Source organism: Carya illinoinensis, chromosome 9, assembly GCF_018687715.1.
Source record: "Carya illinoinensis cultivar Pawnee chromosome 9, C.illinoinensisPawnee_v1, whole genome shotgun sequence".
NCBI lineage: Eukaryota > Viridiplantae > Streptophyta > Magnoliopsida > Fagales > Juglandaceae > Carya > Carya illinoinensis.
In genome coordinates, this window is record NC_056760.1 from 19,390,412 (window position 1) to 19,415,405 (window position 24,994).

The 24,994-nt window shown below is 38.6% G+C and overlaps 3 protein-coding genes across 13 annotated transcripts; 1 reads left to right on the forward strand and 2 right to left on the reverse strand.

Moving 5' to 3' along the window:
• Positions 1-802: 802 nt before the first annotated feature.
• On the forward strand, positions 803-20,676 carry LOC122276627. 11 transcript variants are annotated; one of them, XR_006228916.1, is made up of 11 exons: positions 803-947; positions 1,139-1,208; positions 1,318-1,432; positions 1,982-3,276; positions 4,189-5,702; positions 6,044-6,174; positions 6,295-7,142; positions 16,073-16,185; positions 16,556-17,243; positions 17,685-17,798; positions 17,980-18,452. XR_006228916.1 is itself a non-coding variant. In XM_043086499.1 (9 exons), coding segments are annotated over exons 1-9 (4,125 nt in total). In that variant the 5' UTR covers positions 954-1,154; the 3' UTR covers positions 16,730-16,847. The 11 variants fall into 11 exon arrangements, 2 of the variants coding, with proteins under 2 accessions (XP_042942433.1, XP_042942432.1); XR_006228917.1 differs by lacking the exon at positions 803-947 and adding an exon at positions 17,327-17,415 and having other exon boundaries at positions 954-1,208; XR_006228921.1 differs by lacking the exon at positions 803-947 and having other exon boundaries at positions 954-1,208; positions 16,556-16,608; positions 16,746-17,243.
• On the reverse strand, positions 18,666-20,323 carry LOC122276630 (berberine bridge enzyme-like 22). Its single transcript, XM_043086501.1, is given in 2 exon segments — positions 18,666-19,823; positions 19,826-20,323. Coding segments are annotated over 2 exon segments (1,596 nt in total). The 5' UTR covers positions 20,298-20,323; the 3' UTR covers positions 18,666-18,699.
• A 1,405-nt stretch (positions 20,677-22,081) lies between the features above and the next one.
• On the reverse strand, positions 22,082-23,890 carry LOC122276628 (berberine bridge enzyme-like 15). The gene has a single exon (XM_043086500.1). The coding sequence runs from the start codon at positions 23,839-23,841 to the stop codon at positions 22,222-22,224; it is 1,620 nt and encodes a 539-aa protein (XP_042942434.1). The 5' UTR covers positions 23,842-23,890; the 3' UTR covers positions 22,082-22,221.
• Between the last annotated feature and the right edge of the window lie 1,104 nt (positions 23,891-24,994).

Genomic DNA, 24,994 nt, shown 5'->3' on the forward strand with positions numbered 1-24,994 from the left:
TTACTGTTGGAGAAAGAACAAAGCATGTTACCTTTGGAGACATAAATTGAAAATGTTACCGTTGAAATTTAGATAAATGACAAAAAAAGTTACCGTTGATAAAGAGAGGACAAAAAATATTACTGTTAGAAAAATGACAAAATTTTTTTGAAACGATATGTGGATGCATGGTGTCTTTGAGTTTTACTACATACAAGCACAGTTGTGCACTAATCTGTATACCAACACTGATTTATTCATACTTAAAATTTAAATTAACACTATTTTTAATAAAATCTACTTTTTGATCAATCACATCACATTGGTGCACAGATTAGTGCACAACTATGCTTACAACTATATTTTTCCGGTGTTTTTAGAGAAATTGGAAAAAATATTACTATTATATGAAAATGAAAAAAATGTTACTATTAGACAAATGCAAATCAAATATTACTCAAGTTTATGCAGATAAAATCAAATAAAAAAAACCATCGCATTGGAAAATTCACATATTTTATTAAAGTATTACTTTTAAGATTAATGTTTGTTTGAAAAATAATACTCTATCAAGGGAAAAAATTGTATAAGTATTTATAAATAAATTTATATAAATGAATTTAGAATGTGATATTTGAAAAGAAGAGAATACGATAAAATAGAAGAAAAAAGTGTGAAAAAAAATAATAAAAAAAGAATAAAGATTATTATTTTAATATAATAAAGAAATGATAAGGATTGAGATATAGAAATTTTATTGAAAATGAAGAAAATTTAGAATAAATTTATAGTGTGCATTTTTTAGCTAAAATTTAGGAAAAATTTTAAAAAAGGAAATGGTATGCTCATCCGCCTTGTCTATCAGTGCTCTTTAGAAATCTCAGGGTTTAGGGTTTTTGTCTCTTATTATTACGTCATTCAATGGAGCATCTCATCAACAAATCCATTCCAGCACCATAAAAAACCCAGTAACTCTCTCTCTCTCTCTCTCTCTCTCTCTCTCTCTCTCTCTGTGTTTTCTTTCCGAGAAACTCTAGGAAAGAAAATTTACAGAGAACAACATTTCGAAACGTTACGCTTCTTCATCACCCTAAATATTTTGTTAATGTATTTTTGTGGCTTTTGGACTGGTTTATTTGTTTGAATCTGTCTCCCAAAGTCGTGAACTTGTAGAAATGGCGGCGGATTTGGCAGTAAAGCTCGAGGCGGAGAATCCCTGCTGTAAAGCGGTATTTTTTCGCTTATGAGTTCGTGTGTGTGTGTTTTTAAATGCGTTTTTATTTCATGCTTTTCTGGAAATCTCTTAGTTTTGACCAAAAACAAAATCTTGGTCTTCAGTGGAGGGAGAAATACTCGAATCTTGAAAAGAAGAGGTATGCGCTGCGGCAAGCGGTGAACATCCTTACACCTCAAATCGATACATTTCAATCTGAGAATGCCAATCTCAAGAAAGGTTAGTGGGTTAAATTTTGATTTTATTCAGTCCGCTTTGTGGGTTCAACTGTAGATGAGATAATTGGACTGGAGATAGGTGCTAATTTGTGAAGCTTATTCTGGGTTCTACTGAGTAGCTTTTGATTTCAACCCAAATGTATTTGATTTATTTACATGTTTTATACTTTCTTGTTTCCTTGTATGAATAATTTCATGATAGAGTGATATAGCTATGGCATAGTATTATGGCGTGATATCGCACTCATTCATGTCAAAGACAATGATGTGCGTGTGATTAGAGATATGAAGCGTCTGGACATGCCACTAGGCAAGTGTCTTGACATTATATGGTATAGAATTTCTAGGATAGAAACAAATAGAAAAAAAAAAATAGAAATAGTGGCAGGTCAAAAAGGAAAAAATGAGCAAAATTTTATGAAAAATACTTGTGAAACAAGTCTTTGTGCCTTATATTTTGCTTTGTATGCATGTGTGTGTGGGTGCACACTGTATCTTTGTTATTACATTGCACTTGTCTCCCCCTTTTTGTAACTTTGTGCTTTTGCAGCATTTGCGGAGGAGCAGACACGAGCGGACAATGAGAAAGAGGGGCGGGTAAAAGAATCTATAGCTAGAGTATCTTTGGAGAATGAAATCTCTGTTTTGAAATCTGAGATCTCTCAAGTAAAGCAGAAAGCAAGCTTAAATGCTGTAGATATAGATAAAAAAATGAGGCTTCTTCAAGATTGCATTTCTGAAAGGGAAAAAGAAATAAATAGGCTGAAGGAGCTTCTTGAGAAAGAGAAAAAAAGGGCAGATACTGAAAGGAAGAATGCTGAGGGGGAGAAAAGGAAAGCTGCAGAAATGTTCAAATCTTTAAAAGCTGAGAAGGACGAAGAAAGAAGGATTGCCAGAACTGGAGGAGAGAAGGCTGAGCAGTTCAGGCTTCAGCTGGAGATTTTGAAGAAAGAGGCTGATGAAGCAAAGTCAAAGTTAGCCGCTGAAACAATGAAGTTTGAACAAGCAAACAAAAGACTTGGAGAAGAAAGAAAGAAGGCCCTCAAAGAGAGAAAGCGTGCAGATTTGGAGATGGCCAAAGCAGAGGAGCAAAGGAAGCTTACAGAAGCTAATGGGAAGATGGCTGTTGAAGAGAAATGTCGTGCTGATAACTTGTATCGGCAGTTGGAAGAGAATAGACAAAAGGTAGAGGAGTTACAGGGGGTACATGAGTTTCAAACTTTGGCTTTTCTTGGTGGCTGGGCTGATAATAAGTTGAATCCTGAATATGCTAAAACGAAGAACAGGCTTCAATGCGAGATATTAAACGGAGAAGTGGATGAACGCAAATCGGTTTTGGAGCTCTTGAAAGAGTCAAACAGAATGTTTGAGGTTGAAAACCAGAAGGCAATCAAGGAGAAGAAACTTGCAGATTCAGAGATGGCAAAAGCAGAACAGCAGAAAAATCTTGCAGAAGTGAATTGGAAAAAGGCCATGCAAGAAAAATGTCGTGCTGATCGGTTGTCTCAACAGTTACAAGAAAACAAAAAAACTATTGAGGAATTGCAGAAGAAGATACATGAACGTCAGCCCTCTAGAAAGTTGGCTGAGAGATCTTCTGTAGCACCAGTTAAAACCGTCACTTCTGAAAATGCAAATGTGAAGCTTTTGAAAAAAGAACTGAAGTTTGAGAAAAAGCAAGCAAAGCATGCCAAAAGAGTGGCCAAGTTGGAAAAAAGTCGTAACCGCATCCTTAAACAGGAACTTGGTCACTTGAAGCTGGATTTTGATCAATTTGCAAATCGCTTGGATATACTGAATAGGTCATTATCACCTAGTGCTGAAGGTATAGATGACCCAGAAAAGGTTAGTTTCCTGTTTCATTCTATAGAATTCTTTCATTTTTTTTAATCTGATTTTCGAAGTAATGTTGCTTTCCATGGGAATTATTTTATTGGAACATCGAGTACAGATTTTACTGTCTCTTACTTTCATCTGCTAGTGGTTGATTTTTTTCTTAGATGCGCGGTTGATGAGAGTTGAACCCAACTATTCAGTTAAATGGCTTTCTAGTGTAATAATCTTGTCGGTAGAGCATAAGTTTGCTTTTTAAAACTAATATTAATGCATTGATGGCTTCAGAATTGTTCTCAGCTTACACAGCCTAAATAAACAGTTGAATCGGTTTATTGAAGTAGCCTGCTTTCTTGTCCCTTCTCTTCTTGGTAATCAGGAAGTAATAGTCTTATGTCTCATTTATTCTGTTAAATAAGTGAATAGTCCCAAACCCCTAGGGGTTGGCTCAAGTGGTAAAGGCCTTGTGCTTAGGTGTATGCTCCCCCTAGGTCTAAGGTTCAAATTTCTTTGGGTGCAAACAATCTCTAGGGGCCATCGGATTGGAGGATTTTTCCCTTGAATTACTCGATATGCACTTGCGGGAAACTCTTTGCTAATGGCCTGTGCACCCTTGGGATTAGTCGAGACGCTGTTTCAGACACCTAGTGCCAATAAAAAAAAAAAAAAAAAAATCAATAGTCCCAATTGTGTGCAGATTTTCCTTCTTTTTAGCTACAATAATTTAAATGCACTAGCTGTTTGCTGCACAGTTATGAGCATTTACATTTTAATTCTTTTTATTGGCTTGAAAATTTGTTTTCTTGTTCCCTACTGCCCTTAAAACATGGACAAGAAAACATGGACAAGCATCTACTCATGTTCTTTTTTGTAAGTGCATCTACTCATGTTCTTATTTACTGGATGGTTTAATGTGCTTTGCAGAATGTGTCAATTGCATATATGCAAAGGTTAAACATGATGAAGAAACTCTGCAGTTTGGAACCAACTCAGGCACACCTTCAAAGTGAAAATGAACTTGTGAGACCTAGTTGCATGGATATGGATGTCTCATATCCTTTCAGGCAAAGCCTCCAACATCCTGCACAATTGCTACCTATATCTGGAGGAAATTTTGATGAGTCCATTTCAGGTATTAATTCTAAATTGGAGTCTCCGCTTGGATGCTCTAACTGGAAAATGTTACAGACTTCTGCAATAAATTCGAGTATGGCATCTTTTTCTGATGGACAGTTGATGGGCTCACAGGAGAAGGGTGATTTTTCTGGTACTACGTCCACAAAATTAGTTGAAGAGAACTTGAATGCACAACCAACAATATCCAACTTGTCTGGTGAAGTTACTAAATTGAGGTGCTGTAAAAAATCCACAGTGGTGGGTGAAAATAATGTCAAAATTGCTGATAGCAATGATGTTGGCAGAGGTTGTGATTGTAGTAGGAAGAGAAAGTGGTTACTTGATTCTGCTGAGCCCATTGAATATTTGTATTCCAAGGGTAAGAAGTTGTGTGTGCAGATAGAAGAGAATCTATCTTTGTTGCATGGTATGTTAGACAGACGACTAGGCAATCCCTTGGAGGAAGTAAGATGTCTGGCTCCTAATCCACAATGCATTCCACATGATAAGCTTGATGGGTTGCACAAAAAGAGCAAGGTATCTCCTGAAGAGGTACATGAGAAACATTTTTGTGTCAGTGACGAGCAAAAGAAGACAGAAAAATCTGAAACCGAAGTCTTGGAGGATTCAAGTGATATTGAAACTATGGCAAGTTTTGAGGATGTAGCTGATGGTGACTACATGAAACTGCTGGACTTGGATGATGCTGCTGACGAACAACGTTACAGGATGGCGACTGAAAGGCCTGTGTCACCAAGTCTTCCTATTATTGACTTTGATAACGGGCAAATATTTGATGTGGATAGTTCTGAAGCTTTAGTAGTGGGATGGGTCTATAAAGAGGTATCAACTGATAAAGAAAATCTGTTGCCTAAGCACAGCTTTGATGTTATTAATGTTGAAATTGAGTCCAATAAGCTAAAGCATACTGCTCTAGGAACTTCCTGTAATCTGTCACTGCATAAGAATGTAGCCCCTGTTGATTCCGTTGCTGTCATTGGGGATGGTTTTAGGACTGTAGAGGTGGGAAATGCTAGTCCTCAGCAGGTCCAGGACTCAGGTCTGGTTGTGGGCATTAGTAATTTGCCTAGATCAAGAGATGAGGAAGTTAATTTTCCATTGGATGGTGAATCTGGATCTGCACGTGATACTGTTCCAAAATACTGTGTCGTGTCTACAAGCATGAGAGATCGTAACATCATTTCTAGGATATTTAAAACTACCAAAACCTGTATAGCTCGGTGCTGTTTGCTTTCTCAAACGGAGTGGGTGGTGCCAAAGATTCTGCTTGCTCTTGTGATGGAAGAAAATCTTTTACTTGTGTAAGTGATTCATTGCCATCCAAGTTGATACGATTTTCTTGCTGTTACTAAAACTATACCAGACTCTTTATGGGTGGATGTTAGCCATCAATAGTTTTTCATTTTGCTAACTTTGTAGAATTTATGGGTGCCTTTTTGTTCCTCTTTATAAGGGGGGGTTTCTCTAGTATATTATTTCATGTGTATTGTTGTGCCCCTCTGTGCTTTGATAAGATTGATTTGGTTATAAAAAAAACTACATGACTGATCTTTAGTGGTATATGGAGGCTTTGAAGTCAGTGAGACAATGAGTTTTCTAAGGTTGGAACTAATTCACTTTTCATATCATTGACATGTTTCAGGGAAAAGGTCTGTGTGTTTTTTACATTGGTGCTGCTCAATTTGTCCACTGCTGCTCCAAGGAAACTTGGAAACTGTTTGAATACGGATTCCATCCTCTGGTTGGATTCTTTCTCTGGGCACATACGTGCAGGTCTGTTCATTTATTACGCATTATATGTGATTGCAATAGTTGATACAATTGCTTGATTTGATTGTTTAGATTTCTGTTAACTGGTCATTTTCTTTTTTCTTATTCTTTTCTTTTTGGCAGTGATGTCTGATGTGGAGACAAGAACCATGCTTGCAGATTTTGATTTTTTGGATGAACTTCTTAGTCTCATTGAGGAATTCCTTATAGATGGAAGAGTTATGGTGTACACTAATGTATCATCTGAGACATTTATCGAATGTGATACAAGAATTAACTTCCTCTTGGATGGTGTGCCTATTAGTTTGTCAGATGAAGTTTCTTCTGCTGATCAGTTGGTGGCTGGGAGCATTATATTAGCATCAATATGTGCAGCAATAGACCAGATTGGTTTTATATGTGAGGCATCCTACAACATCTTTCGGAGGCATGCTTGTGATTCTTCATTGGTGCTTAGTATTCTTCATGTTTTTGCTTATCTGTGTGGAGAAAAGCTTTTCAGTGTCACAAAGTATGGTTTGATGGTGACTGTCTTCCAATCAATAGTGATGTTACTTGAGGGAGTAAATTCTTCAGATCCTGCTGCTTCTCATTCCTTATCTGTAAGTGAGGATCAATTTCTTTTCCATCCATGCACCAAATGCCCATTTTCGAAGGATGCTGTTTCTATAGATACTGTAACATCATTGCTCTTGAAATTCATCTGGAATAATGCTGGGTTGGAAACCACTAACTATGATGTGATTAAATCCTTTGATATGTTGAATTCTGAAGTTCTGTATGACAGTTCTAAATCTGGAGTAAGTTTAAGTCATGAAGGGTTTTATTGTGCCACTGATGTGAATTTTGATGCCTCCTGTTGCTTGGAAAAGTATGAGATGCCCACTACTCAATCACACTCCATTGCTAGTATGCCTCTCTGTCACCTTACCGATGTTCTATCTTTGGTGGAGCTGGTTGCATGCAACACGGTATGGGATTCACTTTCTTATTGTTCTGCTATCTTATCACTCTTTGCTTTGTGTGTTTTAGTTGTGGGATTGACCACTTATAGCTTGCCACTTTCAAATATATTTACACATGGGGCATTAGGTTTTAAAATTCAACCTGAAATAACTTATAAAAAAAAAAAAAAATCAACCTGACATAAAAGAGTTATTTACTTTTGTTGTTTAAGAGAAGAATTTCTTGTGTATAAGGAGGTGATGTGCTAGCATCCTTGCTAAGTGGTGATGTTTGAATTGGGCTTGATAATCACATGAAAGGTAATATATGGACTTTACTGGTATTAGGTAATTAGATTTAGAGGTCAATAGGGGTATATGTGTAGTAGCTCTCATGAAAATTAAAGAGGTAAAAATGTGCTTAAAAATAAAAAAACAGTGATTATTTTATTTTGCAAAAAAAAATGTGTATTTAAAATTAGCTCAATGGGAATAATTTGTGCTGCTGAAACATGATTACTGGATCCTATGCTATAGTGCAGCTCATTGAAGTGTTAAGACAAAAATTTAAATAATTAAATCTGCCTTTTCCTATCAGCTTAAACTTTTGAGACAAATGGTGATTCAATGTGTTATTAGAGTGGAGGTCTTGAGTTCGAATTTTGACTCTACACTATGCCATTTAGTTAACTATTTTACGTGTTAGGTCTACTTATTGAGGGACTCTGGACTGGTGCACAAGTGAAGATTAGTGTTGAGACAAAAATATAAATAATTAAATGTACCTCTTTCTATTAGCTTAAACTTTTGGCACAAGTAGTGATTCAATGAAGAGTGTAATTATTTTATATTTGCAAGATTGAAAATTCTCTTTATAAATAGGTGAATAACTTTTATACGCCGTATTTGGATTGTGCCTTTTGCACTTCTAATGATTTTATAATGCGAGAAAAAAAAATATTTTGTATGTCTTGACGTGTAATCTTAGCTGCTGGCCTTGGAAACTTGGTCTTCATGTTTGATGTGGTGGCTTTCCAATGTTGAAGGGCTTGTTTGTGGTTGCGATAGGGGTCTTAAAAATTGCTTAAATAGCCTTAAAAACACTTTAACGATAGAATTAGGTTGTTTGAGTGTTACATATTAAGTACTTTTTAATGTCAAATAAGTTAAAAAGTCTCAAACGTGTTTTTTTTGATAATGCGGAACAAAGTTCAAATTTTAGAAAAGACGATGGGTAAAAATATCTATACAGCTTTCAGATGACCTTTTATGTCATTTCTACCTCAAAAAGTTTTTTTTTTTTTTTATATTGTTTTTAAACAAATGTAATATGTTTGAAAGTGCTTTAGACATATGTCTACTAAATAATAAATAACTTTTTAATAGTAGAACTTATTATTTAAGCTCTAGAACTATAAACCTTGAGCTAAAAGCTATATTACCCACCACAATCCCAAGCATGCACAACGAGTGCTGGATATCACCTTTAGGCTTTGTTTGGTTACACAGATGAGATGAGATTTGAAATTTTTGAATAATAGTAAGATAATTTGTGAATAGTAGTGAAATGATTTGAGTTAAGATTTTTATAGGGTTTTGGGAAAGGAGGGAGAAAAAATTGAATAAAAAAATTATAAAGTTAGTTAAAAAAGGGTTAGAATATAATTTTTTATTATAATTTTTTTTTAAGATTTGAAAAAGTTGAATTGTTTTTTGTGATTCGTTTGGAAGCTTGGGAAATTTGTAATGATTAGGTGATGATTAGTTGTAATTAAAGTTAAAAATTTGAAATTGAAAAATGTTTGTGTTTGAATGATATTGAGATGAGATGTGGGATGATATGGTTGAAAGGTTTGTGAACCAAACCAGGCCTTAGTCTCACTATGCAGCATGTTGTCAGTTGATGTTAAAATTGTAAATCTTTTGACTACAATGGGACTTGTATTGTGACATATTGACAAAACTCAGTCTTATGAGCATGATTTAAAATAGATTAGCATTCTCCTTGAAGCAATAGTGTTTTAGAGAGAATTTGATTAGCTCGATGGAAAGTTTCAAAATAAGCTAATGCTACTTTTATTTTTTATTTTTTTGCTTGTTAATAAGAATTTTATTACCAAGCATAGGCACAACCCAAGTACACATGAAGTATACAAAGGAAATACCTACTACACACTAGAAACCAGGAAACTACAATAGAAATAGATTCAGTACATTATCACCATTCCTTACAAAGATCCTAGCCCACAAACTCAAAGAAGAAAATGTCAACTACTTTTTGGATAGCTAATGCTACTTTTTGGACCAATAAAATGTCAACTACAACTAAAAATATTTTTTACCAATCAAGTCCAGGCAACAGAATTTTACCTATAAAAAAAAAAAAATATTGCAAATCAACAAATTATGAGAAAATAAAGTTAATCATGCAACAGCTATAAAGCTTTCATTTTGATATAGTCCTTTTTGTGCTTACAATGATAGAAACTGACAGGCTTACCTTATGCTGGTTGTTATCATTTTAATTACTTAATTACTTTGATCATACAAATCAACAAAGTTGAAAAAAAAAATACTCTTCTCTAGTTTTAATGCGCAATAAATATGTAGTGCATTTTTCTCTGATATCAAAATTCTGTATATCTTATATACTTGTATTCAAAACATACAAATTATTTTTTTTTGATAAGTAAATAAATTATATTATCAAAAGAATAGGCAATTGCCCGGTACAAAGTATAGTTTCCAACGCTACGTATGGGCGATGGACATCAGAAAATCATGTAGCTCTAGGCCATTAAAGTCAACCGCTATGGTCCAAATACAAAGAGTTCTAGAAAAGAAAACTTCCAATTCCACCATCGATCTCTCTTTGTCTTCAAAGGTCCTTGTATTGCGTTCTTGCCATAAACACCACATGATGCATATGGGTATCATCTTCCACACCTCTCTTATCTGTTGATTGCCTCTCATATTTGTCCAGCTAGCCACTACTCCTGCCACCTTCTCAGGCATAACCCAAGCTAAGTCGATTCTGCCCAGCATCTCATTCCATAACCCTCTTGCTATCTCGCAATGTATTAAGAGATGGTCCACCGATTCACCCCCCTTTCTACACATACAACACCAATCTACGATGATCACCCTACGCTTTCTCAAGTTATCAGTAGTAAGAATCTTGCCAAGGGATGTTGTCCACACACAAAATGCAGTTTTGGGAGGCGCCTTATGTCTTCATAACTTTCTCCAAGGGAACTGAGCAGGTGTCTCTTGAATAAGAGCCTTATAAAAAGAGCGCACCGAAAAAATGCCTTTGGCTGCAGGTATCCACCAGACTATCCTGTGAAATACTCGCTTCACTTGAATACAGAAGGCTATAAAAAGCTTCAAAACTGCTCATCTCCCAATCTTGTGCCGCCCTACTAAAGTTGATGTTCCATTGGATTTGCTCCCCAGATCTTACCCTTACTTCTACTACTGAGGCTTCAGTATCTCTTGCTACTCTAAATAGTGTAGGAAAGGATTCCTTTAGAGCAACATGGTCGCACCATGTGTCATACTAGAACTTTATGCGGTCTCCTTCTCCTAGACGAAAGCGGGTATGGCGTGAGAACACCTCCCACCCTCTTCTTAAATGTTTCCACAAACCCACTCCGTTTGCTCCTTTCACTTCTTTTGTGCACCAACCCCCCCATAATTCCCCATATTTGCTCTCTATTACTGTCTTCCAAAGGGATTCGGGTTCCTTATGATACCGCCACAACTATTTACCTAGCAACACCCGATTGAAGGTTTTCATATTTCTAATACCCAAACCCCCGTTCGAGATAGGGCTGCATACCTTTTCCCACTTAACCAAATGAAATTTGTGTTCCTCTCCTAATCCACCCCACAAAAAATCCCTTTGAAGTTTCTCCAGTCGGATTGCCACCTTTGCTAGAATAGGGAACAATGACAAGAAATAGGTAGGTAAATTCGATAGAGTACTTTTGATCAGTGTAATCCTTCCGCCTTTTGACAAGTATAATCTCTTCCAATCGGCTAGACGACTTTCCACTTTCTCTATAACTGAATCCCATATTGGAGCCGCTCTCGAAACCGCCCCTAACGGAAGCCCCAAATATGTCATGGGTAACACCGCTGTCGTACAACCCAAAATACTAGCCATCTGTCTGATACGTCGAACTCCTCCAATGGGTATCATCTATGATTTTTGCAAGTTAACCTTTAGTCCGGAAGTTGCTTCAAAGCAAAGTAGAAGAGCCTTCAGGACTCGAATCTGATAAGGATCTGGTTCGCAAAAGAACAGAGTATCATCTGCAAACAACAAATGAGATATGTTAACTAGCCCCCTATTCAGAGAGCCAACCTTGAATCCAGCCACCAAACCATTCGCAACTAAGGCCGAGGACATTCTACTCAATGCCTCCATCACAATAACAAAGAGTAGTGGGGATAGCGGGTCTCCTTGTCTCAAACCTCGTGTGCTGCGGAAAAAACCAGTTGGACTTCCATTTATCAAGACGGAAAATTTTACTGTTGATATGCACCACCTAATCCACGAGCACCATCTCTCCCCGAAACCACATTTCCCCAACAAATCATGAAGAAAGTCCCAGTTTACGTGATCGTACGCCTTCTCCATATCTAACTTGCAAATGATCCCTGCCTCACCAGTTTTCAAACGACTATCAATGCATTCATTAGCAATAAGAACTGCATCTAGGATTTGTCTATCCTTTACAAAAGCATTTTGAGGCTTCGAAATAAGTTTGCCCACTACCTCACTCAAACGGTTCGCTAAAACCTTTGATAATATCTTGTATACCCCATTTACTAAGCTAATAGGTCGGAACTCCTTCACCTCCTTTGCCCCCATTTTCTTTGGAATTAGTGCAAGAAAAGTAGCATTGAGACTTTTTTCAAACCTCCCCTTTGAGTAGAACTCCTGGAACACCTTCATTAGATCTTCTTTTAATACAGCCCAACAAGTTTGAAAAAAACCCATCGAAAAACCGTCAGGGCCTGGTGCCTTATCTTTTGCCATTTTTCTCACAACTTCATAAACCTCTGTCTCCTCAAATGCCCTCTCCAGTTGATCTACCTGATTAGTTTCAATGGACTCAAACCCAAGCCCCTCAAGTTTAGGCCGCCATCCCACCTGTTCAGAAAGTAATTGCTCATAGAACTCAACTACATGGTTGTTTATTACTAGCTCTTCCCTACATTCCACTCCCTCTATTTTCAGCATCTCAATGTTGTTGTATCTCCTATGTGAGTTGGCTATTCTGTGGAAAAACTTAGTGCTTCGGTCATCTTCCTTCAACCATAACGCTCTTGACTTTTGCCGCCAAGATGTCTCTTCTAAAACTATAATACGTTCCAGTTCTGCTTCCAGCCCCAATTTTAGAGCTATTTCTTCCTGAGTTAATGACCGTGCTTCTTGAATCCTTTCCAGCCCTTGAATCTCCATTTCCTTGCTTTTTTTGCGCTCCCCTATATCACCAAAAGACTGCCTATTCCACTCCATTGGGTCTTTTTTTAAGGCTTTGAATTTACCCGCAAAAATAAAACTGGGAGTACCTTGCAACTGATACGATGTCCACCATTGCCCTACCTTTTCCTCAAAACCTTCCGCTTCTAGTCACATGTTTTCAAATTTGAAATACCTACGCCTCCTTTGTACTCCTCCACCATCCAACATAATAGGCCAGTGGTCCGAGCACAGACGAGGTAATCTCTTTTGCCACACGTCCGGGAAGTGACTTTCCCATTTCGGTGAAATAAGGAATCTATCTATTCTAGACCATGTCTGATTGTTAGACCACGTACAAGCGCCCCCTGCTAATGGTAAATCGACCAGATTCAAGTCAAAAATGCACTTCGAAAATTCTGTCATAGCTGGCCTGCTTCTTCTATTCCCAAAACTCTCAGTTGTAAAACGTGTTACGTTGAAATCTCCGCCTATAACCCATGGTAAATCCCACCAGCTGTGCACACCAGCCAACTCTTCCCACAACAATCTTCTTTCTTGGTCTAAGTTAGGACCATAAATCCCTGCAAAAGCCCACATGAAATCATCTGCCACACTTCTAAAAGAGCAGGCCACCGGATACATCCCTATGAACTCTTCCATTTTCTCCACCACTCTTTTATCTCACATCACCAAAACACCACCCGATGCCCCCTTGGCTACTAAGTATACCCAATCTACATACGTGCAACTCCATATACTTCGCACCAAATTTCGATTTATAAGTTTCAACTTTGTTTCTTGTAAACACACTATGTCCGCCTTCCACTCCCGTAACAAATGTTTGATTTGTAGACGCTTGCTGACCTTGTTCAACCCACGGACATTCCACGATACAATTTTTAGTTTCACTTGGAATGTGCCAAACCTTTCCCTTTTGGACCTGTCCTTGCTTGCACTCCCCTCTGAATTCATAGACCAATTCAACCTCCTCAACTCTCTTTGCTTTTTTGATTCTACTTTCTTATATTCTTGATGGCCTGTTTCGATTACTGTAAGTAAGGCCATAAATTGCTCCTCATAGCCTTCACATCTCAATCCCACGAAGTTTTGAATATCCTTTACCGTATTGAACACCCAATTTGAAATCTTAGGCTGCACTGGACACATGAAGTTTAGAGGTATTGGTTCTCCCTCTTCTACCTGCGCTGCAACCACTCCTTGTTCAAAAGCAATTTCTTCTTTTGAATGTGCTTACAAGTCAGCCTCCCCCCTGATTTTCTTCTCTACGTGAAGTGTCCTCAACCAGTGACAAATCTTCCACCCCCATAAGTTCTAAACAGTCCTGTAATGGCCTTGAAATCATTTCCTCTTGAAAACCATGAGAATACACACTGTCAGAGTTCAGAAGAGGCTCATCCACCTCTGCCGGCGCTCCTAATGCCCCCAAACTCTGATTGGAGAGGTTCTCCACCACTTCCGATGCCTCCAGACCTACCATCGACAAAGTCTGTCCCTTTTCCAAGGGCAGAAACACTCCCGTTGCTCTCGGCGATGTCCTTTTCTCCTCTCTCTCATTTTTCCGGCCACCCCACACTGGCAGACCGTCAACGAAGAGGTCTACCGTAGTCGTCATCGGTGTCTGTCCCTCCGGCGTCAACCCCGGCACCGGTACCAGTCGCCGTTGCTCCTCCGTCGAAACTGGCCCTGCCGTGTGAGCCCTAAGGGGGCTGGACACGGGCACGAGAGCCCTGGACCCGGGCTCGAGGACACTGGGCTAGGCAACCGTGTCTTTTGCTGGGCCCTGGATCGGCCCATGCAGCTGGCCTTTCCTTCCAGCTTGCCCGGCTGCTCTCAGGGCCTGGTCCTGGGCCTGGGCCTGGTCACGTGGCCTATTGTGGCCCGAAATCTGATTCCATTCAGAAGTTATTAAAATTCCCTTCCCTTTGTTATTGGGCCTCTGATCTTGGCCCGGCCTTTTCCCTCCCAGATCATCCTCCCTTTCCTTATTACTCCCGACCAACTTCCTCATTTCGGACATCTCTTCTTGCAGTTGCCATATCTGCCTCTGCATTTCTTCCATCCTCCAGCCCACGCCTCTGTCACCTGTTCTGTTAGCTACTGTGAATTGTACTCCATGAGGAGCTCGAGACCTTAGCCTGTCAAAATTTTCCCCACCATCCCTCCTCCCATCTCGGGTCAGAACCTCCTTGTATGTCCTCAGCACTTCCTCCTTCTTCCATGGCTGCTCTCCACCATACATGGCAGCAACCCTTCCCCTTCCTTCCTGAACTGACTCCCCCAACACTTCCTTCATTTTCCTCCATCCTCTACTCCTTTCCCCTTCGGGTATGATAATGGAATTTTTCCTTCCACCCTCCTGAAACACCGACACCACTACAAACTGACCCCTGCCATTGGAGCATCTCTGTGCAAGTAATCTGCGCTGCCCCTCCCTGATGGTGCTGTAAACTTCTTTTTGCTCACCATTTAAACATACTTCCCAAGCCTTTCTAAGCCACTGGACCGAGTTCTCATCCATCCATACCTCCTGCTCATTCTTCCACCCTCTCTCAATGATACGCAGCTGTCTTCCATCCTTAGCAAGGATGAACAACTTTGATTCTATGACAAGTTCTCTCACAAAACCCATTCAAGCTAAAAGAACATTACTTCATCGCCATTAACATCCCTAAGATAGTAACAGCGATGGAGTTCTCTCACAGTCTACGTAGGCCTCTAAATGTTACATCATCAGGTAATCAAGGTCTTGAGTCTTTACTTATGAGAAACAAACTTGCATGCATCAAGATACCAATAAAAAACAGGATATTTCCAGCAAAACCAAAAATTCAAAGCTGAGAAAACAGGGCAACTACCTCACAGCCAAAGAACCGGAACAACGTGTAGCACACATACCCCCGATGGTAGCACACATACAAATTATATTGAGAAGAATTTATGTTTGAGATCTTATGATCTATGGCTGGTGATCAGAGCGTGATTACTTGAAGAGGATCTGTTCTATAGGTTCGCACCTCTGTATCCTTGATTGCTAAGGGGACAGGACCTCAAAGTCTGGTGGATGAACTATGGCCGTGTGATTAGAGCGTGATTAATGGTTCCATGGTCTTTGGGTTATGATGCAGTAGAGGATTAACTATACAAAAAAAAAAAAATGTTTAATATCTTATGAATTGATACGAGGTTGATGTAGTTCATGTGTTGAAAGCTAAATTATTTAGACACGTAGTTCATGTGTATTGGGCTGTGCCTTTTGCACTTGTTATTAAAAGTTGGACTTATATTCAAACATATAGACTATATTGAGAAGAATTTATTTTTGATGTTTAATGAATAGATACCAGGTTGATGTAGCTCATGTGGTGAAGGATAAAGACTTAGTTCATGTCTTGAAGATTTTTCCTTGAGCCGAGCTGTTCTTCTGATTGTTATCTTCTGCCTATTTGCTCTTTTTTCGCAGAGATGGGACTGGACAAGCATCAAAATGATCCCTCAGCTGTTGAAAATTTTGGAGTTGTGTGTGTTGGAGGACATTGCTGCTGCTATTGTTGTTCTCCTTGGACAACTTGGGAGGTAGGTTTATGTTTAATTTACTTTAATTTTTGTTATGGGTAATTTACTTTAATATTAGCTGACATTTATGTTTGTGGTTTTGGATATTGCTCCACCTTATGCTAAACTATCAGCCTTTTAAGTTCCTCCTTCTTGTTATCTTTTTGGCTTGTTTCTTTGTTTTTTTTTTTTTTAAATTAAGATCTGAAATAATTGTATGCTGATAAAAAATTATTGATATGTTATTTATCACATAGCAAGAAACAAAAACTTTGGGCTTATCTTGATTTCAACCAGCACTGAGACATTGAGCTTCATATTGGGCTGTCAGACTTAGTTTCATTGATGTACTTCCTTTCATCTAATAATGCAATTCTGATTTTAATTTCAGGCTTGGAGTTGATGCTGGTGGATATGAAGATAAAGGAGTTGAAAATTTGAGATGTAATTTGTTTACTTTTCTGAATCGTTATTCTATCTTGAAAGCAGGTCTACACCTTCAAATAGCCACTGTCACCTCTTTGCTTGGGCTTCTTCCTGATGATTTTGATACACTCATTCAGAGTAATGTGAAGATTCAGGTAACTGCACGTCAGTATCTTCTTGCTGATTCTATGAGGAAGTGGTTTTCTTCGCTGAGCAAGGAGCAACAGGACTTGTCAGTACGGCTTTTACAAACAGCTGGTGCAAAACAAAAATAGGAACAGAAGTTCTCTACAGAGTTGTGACTGGGTATTACTGCTTGGGTATTCTTATCTGAGTTTGAAGTGGGAAGTTTTGCAAGTTCTTTTATTCAACTGGAATTGAAGTAAGAAATTTTATCATTCACCATTGAGAGCTAGTGCATCACCAGAAGATAAGGAATCTGGTACGGATATTTCAAAGGCATTATTTACTTGTTTGCTCATTTGGTGGAGAAGTTTTGATCTTTTAGCCACTGTCTATGGTTGCATTGTTTTGATGGCATTGAGAGCTGGCATATACGAAGATTCTGGGACAGATTATGCTTGAGAAAAGTTTTGCTCTTTTTGCCACTGCCTTCAGTTGCATTATGTCTCAACTTACCTGTTTCCCAATTTGTAAGTTATTTGTGAATAATTGTTCAGAATATCAGTGAATATTGACATTTTGTGGCGGCTCTTACTTTATTTTGGTGTACCAGATTTTTTTTGAGGCTTTTACTCCCAAGGTCTTTACTGCAAGCATTACGGGTTCATGTGGTGGTGTCTTATGACTTTTAAGGATTTTCTGGTACTTCCAAATTAAAATACTTAATAATGCACAAAGACTTCACTCTGTGCAGTCTTTGTTTCTGGGCCTGTTTTATGTGATTAACTTTTCATCCAAACTTGCACTTAGGTGGCATTGGTTATTATTGCTTTTTCTCATTTTACTTTTTCTGTTTTTTTTCCCCTTCTGCAATTCAGTGCTTGGAATTTAAGGGAGCGAAGCTGTAGATCGTTACCTTTCTTTGTATGGTTTCTTTATGGTATCTGTAATTTGTTCTCTCCTCAATACAGGTTGTCGCTATCTGTTTTACATCATTTTTGGACAAGTTTTTGGTTCTGGAAAACACTTGCTTCTTCCACCTTTCTTATTTTGCATTGAGAGTTCGCCTGATCTCCTCGAATAAGGTTAACTTCTTTCTTGGGCATTTTTTTTGTTCTTTTATTTCTTCCAATTGCTTATAAATTTCCTGACCTATGATGATTAAGCCTGTTGAATTGTTGGTCCCTTCCTAGGATTGGTCTTCAGAAGTATCAGAAGCTAAAAATTGACATCTAATCATGTCATCTAATTATCTTTGAACTGTAGCTTTTCACTGAGCGTGATGCACATCCACCAAGATATTTGGAGGCTTAATGGAAACTTTGGTTATTTTTTTTCCCTTCCACCTCAAAGGTCCTGTAACCCAGCATGACAAGAAATAGTGGCTTTATTGTTTTTTCATTTATATTCTTTCTCAAATTGGCACAAGTTACATTGAAAGGTCAAAGGGTTACATGGAGGTCTAAAATAAGATGGGAAATAGTGAAGTGAGAGTATGCATATATTGGAGCAAGAAGAAGAAATATTTAGCATTCTCAAATTGTTGATCAAGGGTTTATAGAACCGATCCTGATTAATTAGAAAAATATGTAGTTGAATTTAGTTGAAGGGATGAATTCAAAAGCCTGGGTTCAAACTTGGGCTAGTTGACAGCCTGGAATATTTGTATTTTGATTTTCTATTAGAAACTTGGGTTCATTCATTTGTTTTCTTATTTAAAAAAATACAATTTGGGCTCATCTGCTGTCAAGTACACCCCTGACATGCATATATTTTCTGGCTAGATCATTCTATTTCTGATTGGGTATCCCTCTTGTAAACATCTTGTGTACTTGTACAAATGAAAAAGAAAGAGAGAAAAAAAATTTGCCTAGATCAACATAATTTGGTATCTGAAATGTGAATCTTTTATGGTCATGCTACGAATTCTTCTTGTTACAAGTCATATAAGCTGAAAGCCAGGAAATGAGCGATTTTATTTTCAATTTAATTGCATCCGAAGAAATTGGGTGCAGTACACACAGGAATGCTCTGTTCATTTCTGAAGAAATTGTCTGGATCAACCTTGGTCTTCACCTTCGTCAATCTCTTGAAGTTTCCCTTGAAGTACTTTCTGCCCCAAACTCTTGCTTCCAAGTAACTTGTGTTACCCGGCTTGTTGGCACCTAAATCAAGATCCCTGTAGTTGAGACAGGCAACCCTAGGATGTTTGGAAACATAAGGCCTCATATAGTCATAAAGCAATCTAATCCAGTTTATGTGCTCGCTGGATGCCATAATCCCATTTACTTCCCACTTCACTAAGTACTGTATGTTGTAAAAGTAGCCTTTTCTGCGAGGAAAAAGAATTTCAGATTCAGAAATCTCATTCATCTGTCCTCCAAAAGGATCCATGATGATGAACACTAACTGTTCTTCCAGAAACCTTTCCCATATCTCTTCCAGTATAAGTTCTGTTATGGGTTCCTGCACGAAGTCAGATTTTGCCTTGAAGAAGCTCTTGTAGAGTGTGCTCCTGTCCAGTAAGACCTCCAGGTGATCCCCCTTTTGGTATCCGGAAAAATAGAGTACGGACTGTATCCAACTCATTTCATTGCAGTCTTGGGCCTGCAGTCCCAACTCTGGGAAGCTTTCATTCATCAATGGGATTAGTCTCTCAATTCCGCCAAGAAAGAGTGAATTGAAGGAAGCTTGGACAGTTTTTAAACTCCCATTACCCACATCTTGAACTATGACTCTAATAAAGAGATCTTCATGTAGCTTATCTGCTATGTATTGCCACCTGCTGACAAGCTTGGTGGCACCTTGCTCAAGTGTTTTAGAAATGGTGAAGCCTGTTACTGTTGGTGGCACTCGAACCAGTTTGATTTTCCATGAAAGAATGATTCCAAAGCTTGCTCCACCTCTCCCCCTAATGGCCCAAAACAAATCCTCTCCCATTGCTTTTCTGTTAAGAACTTTTCCATGAACATCAATCAGGTAAGCATCTAGAACATTATCTGCTGCAAGGCCGTACTTCCTTATTAAGGTACCAAATCTGCCGCCACTAAAATGCCCTCCTTCTATTACACTGGGGCATATCCCTGCCGGGAATCCATGGATTCCCTTTTCTTGGAAATACCGTAGTAAAGCTCCCCAAGTGTTGCCCCAGACTGAACCCAGGCTGTTTCATCTTCAAGATTTAACTCAACTGATCGAAGATTGATGAGGTTGACAATTATAAATGGGGTTTTGCAACAGTAGGATAGGCCTTCATAGTCGTGGCCTCCACTTCTGACTCTGATTTGCAAGCCAAGCTTTTTTCTGCGGAGAATGGCTGCTTGAATTTCACTCTCATGGAATGGTGTAATGATAAGTAGAGGTCTTGCTGTTGTTGAATTTAACCGTCTAGGGTTTTGTTGAGAAGATTGCAACAAGTTTGAATACATAGAGGAGTTTGATGTGTGGAATATTATTTGGACAGATTTGGTGTAGGCATCAAATTGTGTTGACATGCACTGCATAAAAGTTTCATGAGTTGGATTGGAAGTTGCAAATGAAACTGAAAGCCAAAGAAGAGAGGTTAGTGCAATGTAACTGATCATTTCTCTCTTCTGTCTTTGTAGGATTAGGCTCACAGATTTGGGTTTGGCTATTTAACACTAGGAGTTGCTTTGTCTTATGGCCGAATATCTGTGCATATAAGCTCTTCCTAGATCGGCCTGTTATAAACATCTGCGTGCAAACAAAAGTGGAGCGATAATTCCCATGAAGAATTCCATATTAATGCCAATTTATTATCTGTACCCTAGTCGGCATTGTTTTTTCCTTTTTAGTTTCCGTGCATCCCCCTGAAGGGAATCTGTCAATGTGTTATGATCCTTGATATATTTAACTGGAATTCATTGGAAAATCTTGTTCAGTTGAGTATTGAAAAGATTAATTCAACGATAAACAATAGGTTGGTTTTGTTTCAACGTAAAATGAGAAAGTGTTCAGGGTTACTAATTTAAAGGGAAAAGTGCTACGTATCTTATTATTTGATACCACGTAGGGGAGTGATGAGAGATGACTAAGAGGATGATAAACAGCATTCTTATTTTAGAGATAATGAAATTGTTTTCCTTTGTTTGGTGGAGAATTAAAAAACAAAGGCTCAATTATGTTTGTGCATCATGCAAATCATTTGTAAATATCACCAAGAAGTATTCCGGTTGAGGTGGGAGAGTTTGAGAAGTGGCAAAGAAAAGAGAGAGATGGAAAGTGCGTTGGAATCGGACGCAGTGTGGTTTCAATAGGATAAAGGGACGAGATGAGGCAGAAAGTTGTGTAGGAAGAGCAGTGGTGAGTAAGACGAGTGATGGCGGCAGGGCAGCCGGGTAATAGCTAGGTGGTTGGATGCCTCTACAAAGTTCCAAGGATTGAAAAGTTTGGTTGTCTGATTCGGGGTGAAGGGAGAGAATGCATGGTCTGGAAATTAGCTGATGCCTTCTGTAGGGGACATTTTACATCCTAGGACCTAGAGAGTAGGGACTTGATTTTATTGCTGACCAACTTCACATTTGTCCTTGACCTATCAAACACTCGAAAAGTTGACAACATTTTCAGCCCAAATCAATTTACCATCTAAAACTGATTAATTGTTAACCATGACATTTTAAACGGGCTAAGGAGACGTTTTTGACCTAATGGTTCTAGCTTTCATTTAAAAAAAAAAAAAAAAAAATTAGTAACGGGAGAATCATCTCACGGTAGAGTCCTTAGGATTCATCTATAGAATCTGAACTCTTAAAGGAGATTAGCACAACAGTCCATTGTTATGACCTCCCACTTACATTGGGGTTTGATCCAGCAAGAATCGAACACATGAGTCATGACATGGGCTCATGCACACAAGTTTGCCCTTACTCTTGGACTACTTACGGGTGGGTATGGTTCTAGCTTTTATGGAAAGATGTCATCATTCTATAATAAATGTTTAAAAATGTGAGAAGTTTAATTTAATCATCTCTTTTATATTTTTTTTATGGCCAAAATTATGATATTATTTATAAGAATATAAAATTGCAGGTACAACACAACAAATAAAATAACAAATTGGGAAATTGTAGCAAAATAAATTGTTTGATTAATGTTTGAACCGACTCGTGTGTGGATAACATAACTGAATTTATATTTGTTAAGGTGGCAATTGAAGATCTCAAATTCTGTATTCTCTATAAGCGAGCACTGATGTGCTCTAAAAAAGTGGAGAGATTTGGACAGAGCTCCAAAAGCAGCAATGGGTGAGCTTTCAAATCTGCACCAAGAGATGAACAAGAAATGGAAGAGGAGGGTGGGTTGGGAATTTTAAGAATAAGAAAGAGAGAGCGCAACTCAAGTAATGAACTTTATGAGGGGGGGAAAAAAGGAAAACCATAACATAAATTTCATACGAGACATATAATACTGAACATTTATTAGACCATGGGGGAAAAAGCATTGACCAAAGTTGTGTAGCCATATACTGCAACAAACCAACCCTATCTTCTAGCCTTTTGCGGAATCTTTAGAAAGTCGAAGTGGTGGAATGCTCTGTTCATGCCTGAAGAAGTTGTCTGGATCAACCTTGGTCTTAACTCTCACTAATCTGAAGAAGTTGTCCTTGAAATAGCTCTTACCCCATGCAGCTGCCTCCATGAAGCTGGTGTCTTTGCCCTTGTTCATCCCTAGATCAAGATCCCTGTAATTCACATATGCAGTCCTTGGCAGCTTTGAAACATAAGGAGCCATGTAATTGTAAAGCTGTCTAATCCAGTCTACATGAGGCTTCTCCTCCTCCTTAATCCCATCTTTCCAATTCGATAGCCACTGGATTTTGAACAAAGTTCCATTCCTGTGAGGAAAAGGAATTTCAGACTCTGAAATCTTGCTCATCATTCCTCCGTATGGATTCCAGATAGTCAGAGCCCCATCCTCTTCCATTAATCTTTTCCAGAGTCCCTCAAGTGCTGTCTCTGGTATGGGTTCTCTGACAAAGTCTGATTTGGCTTTGAAATAGTTCTTGAACGTGGACTTCCCTTGGAGCAGAACTTCTGGGGGTGTCCCACTTGGGTAACCAGCAATATAAAGCACTGATTTAATCCAGCTTGTTTCGACGCAATCTTTTTTTGTCAAACCCAATTCCGGGAAGCTTTCTCGCATAACTTGGAGAAGCCTCTCAGCACCACCAAGAAACATAGCATTGTACGAAGTTGTTATCGTCTTTCCACCTTTAGCTCCAGCAGCTACCGGTTGAATTATGACCCTGATGTAGAGATTCTCATCAATATTTTCTGCAACCTGTTGCCATTTGTAGAGGATCTTTGTTCCTCCCTGTTCTAAGGTCTTGGTGACAGTGAAAACTGTCATGGTTGAGGGAACAGGAACCAGCTTTATCTTCCACCAAAGAATGATTCCAAAGCTTGCTCCTCCCCCACCTCTAATAGCCCAGAAATGATCTTCTCCCATGGCTTTCCGGTCGAGAATTTCGCCATTAGCATTAACAATTCGTGCATCAACAACATTGTCAGCGCCAAGGCCATATTTTCTCATCATGGGACCATATGCACCTCCAGTAATGTGCCCACCAACGCCTAAGCTGGTGCAAAGACCGGCGGGGAAGCCATGGACGTTGCTTTTCTCGTAAATTCTGTAGTAAACTTCCCCAATAGTGGCACCAGCCTGAATCCATGCACTGTTATCTTTGATATCAACGTTGATAGACCTAAGCCTGGCCAGGTCGACAATGATGAAAGGTGATTCAATTTCGGATACGTAAGAGAGACCCTCGTAGTCATGGCCTCCACTACGGACTCTGAGATGTATTTCAAGCTGCTTAGAACAGATTACAGCTCCTTGGACATGGGATTCATGCACCGGCATGAAGATGAACTCAGGCTTTGGCACTGAAGGGACTAAATACCTGAGGTTTTGTGCAGAGGATTCGAGGACAGTCTTAAAGGAAGTATTACTTGGGCTGAAAAAAGTAGTAGCCACTGGAATGGAAATCTGAGAATGGAGAATGAGACACTCGACGAAACTTTCTTGAATCAAAGCTGAAGCTGCCAATGAAGCAGACAGCAGTAATAAAACTGCTGAAAACAAGGAAGTAAGGCTTGGGGACGCCATTGTTATGGTTCTTACTCCTCTGTTTTGGTGCTGCAAAAAAAATGGTGAGCCAAACACCCTTATTTATGGGCCATCGGTGACACCGACGTGTGCTTGAGCTAAGGCCAACGTCAAGTTTGTCACTGTACGTTTTGATGATTTGCGTCAAGGGTCTTCATCGTAATTACATACCCTCTTTGGAAAACGACCTTAATATTGTGGCACTTCTCTCCAATACATCACCGCGTATACAACACTCACAGAAACCCATTTCAATCTAGAATCTGCTACTTCTGTGACATGGCTTTCCATTCATGCCATTCACAAATTCTAGAAATCCCAAATGTTTTCCATTCATCTTGCGTTAAATGATCATGGCATTCGTTGTTTTTTTTAGAAAAAAAAAAGAATGTGGAAGTTCTTTTTCACATCCTACTTGTGAAAAAAAAAAAAAAAAAAGGAAAAATTGTCATATAAACGACTGATTCACGAGAAATTGAGTGTCCCTTGATGATTATGCGTTGAGATATTTAGCCAAAGGCTTGTAAATTTGAGTGGGTTTGTGTCTAATAGATGTGACCAAACCTTTGTCCGTTTCATTTTTTTTCCCTCTACAGGCATAATTCCGTGAAGAAACTAATATTTTCTATTAAGAGAAATTTCTCAAAATTGACCTATGTTCAATTAGAGAACGTGCAAGTTATGCAAAGTTGAAGTCGCGTTATTGTTGCTTAAAGTTCCTGTAAAAAAATACCTCTACTCCACGTTTGACCTGATGTTGGCCAGAGTATACATACACGGGCATGCGTGTTCTTAAAAGCAAATTTTAATGATCCATGTCTCAGGGAAGTTTTCAAGAAAGGAATTCTTTCTTTAATTGAAATTCTGGTTTGTTTATGTCAATCAATTTAAACTAACTTTCTGGTTTGGCCACAAGATGTTGCCACCTGCTACTACTGCCCCAGTTCATTGGGATAAGCAACATATAATTAAAGCAAGATAGCCCATAAGAAATGGGAAAAATAGAAAGAAATAGAAACACATGGGAAGCATTTGAAACCACCGTTGTCTTTGTGCAGTTATCGTATTCAAATCTCCATAAAAATATTCCACACTTTTTCAAAGCAGCTAAACTCGAATTCGTATCATTAATCGTTTTAAGCTTAACGTACAC

Coding starts and splice junctions, on each gene's coding strand:
- LOC122276627 (XM_043086498.1), top strand. CDS start 1,155: ATGGCGGCGGATTTGGCAGTAAAGCTCGAGGCGGAGAATCCCTGCTGT. Junction 1,433..1,981: donor GAATGCCAATCTCAAGAAAG/GTTAGTGGGTTA, acceptor GTGCTTTTGCAG/CATTTGCGGAGGAGCAGACA. Junction 16,186..16,555: donor CTCCTTGGACAACTTGGGAG/GTAGGTTTATGT, acceptor TTTTAATTTCAG/GCTTGGAGTTGATGCTGGTG.
- LOC122276628 (XM_043086500.1), bottom strand. CDS start 23,841: ATGGCGTCCCCAAGCCTTACTTCCTTGTTTTCAGCAGTTTTATTACTG.